This window comes from Corylus avellana, chromosome ca10, assembly GCF_901000735.1.
Source record: "Corylus avellana chromosome ca10, CavTom2PMs-1.0".
In the NCBI taxonomy this organism is placed as follows: Eukaryota; Viridiplantae; Streptophyta; class Magnoliopsida; order Fagales; family Betulaceae; genus Corylus; species Corylus avellana.
Genome location: NC_081550.1, coordinates 19,075,992 through 19,076,746, shown reverse-complemented (window position 1 = coordinate 19,076,746; position 755 = coordinate 19,075,992). Strand labels below are relative to the sequence as shown.

Here is a 755-nt window from a genome sequence, read left to right as displayed (position 1 = left end):
TTTTTTTTGTGTAATTTACTCGGATTTTCAAGCATATTTTTAAGGGGGGGGTTTTTTTTTTTTTCTCTACTTTTGAAAGCAATATTATTTTGCCTTTTATTTTTAATATTCATAATTATATATGTTTTATTTGTATTGAAATAAGATAGATGATATTGTCCTCACTGGGTTTTGCTCTGCGAGACCTGTGTTTTTGAGGGACTAGTCTCCCACCGCTTGGCGGTCTTTGAGGAGTTTGTACGGAAGAAGTGTTTCTGTGGAGGATGGCAGAGGAATTGGAGCGGATGTGCAATAAGATCTCTCTCACGGAGGGGGAAAAGGTTGGCATTACGGTTTCTGAAGGTGATGTTGAAGAGATACGAGCAAAAGGCACCAACTGCTTGGTGGGAAAGTTGTGGATCGAAAAATTAGTTAACAAGGAGGCTTTTAAATCAGTTATATCTCGGATATGGCGTACGGTGGGGCAAGTTATTTTCAAAGAGTTGCAGGATAATTGTTGGTTGTTTGAATTTGCTGGAAGAGATGATAAGAGGAGAGTTCTGGAGGGGAGACCTTGGTCTTTCGACCGTCATGCTCTGGTGCTTAATGATTTTGACGGCAAAACTCCACCCTCACAGATGCAGTTTCGGCATTCACCAGTTTGGATTCAGGTTCATGATATGCCTCTGTTGTGCATGAATAGAGGGGTGGGGATTAAAATTGGTGCATCTTTGGGTGAAATTGAAGATGTGGATGTTGCAGGGGATGGGGCTTGA

The 755-nt window shown here is 41.2% G+C and overlaps 1 protein-coding gene across 1 annotated transcript; it reads left to right on the top strand.

Annotated features, from left to right (window-relative positions):
* The first annotated feature begins 263 nt into the window (after positions 1–263).
* On the top strand, positions 264–755 carry LOC132163092 (uncharacterized). Its single transcript, XM_059573289.1, has one exon. It carries the CDS (start codon positions 264–266, stop codon positions 753–755), a length of 492 nt encoding a protein of 163 aa, XP_059429272.1.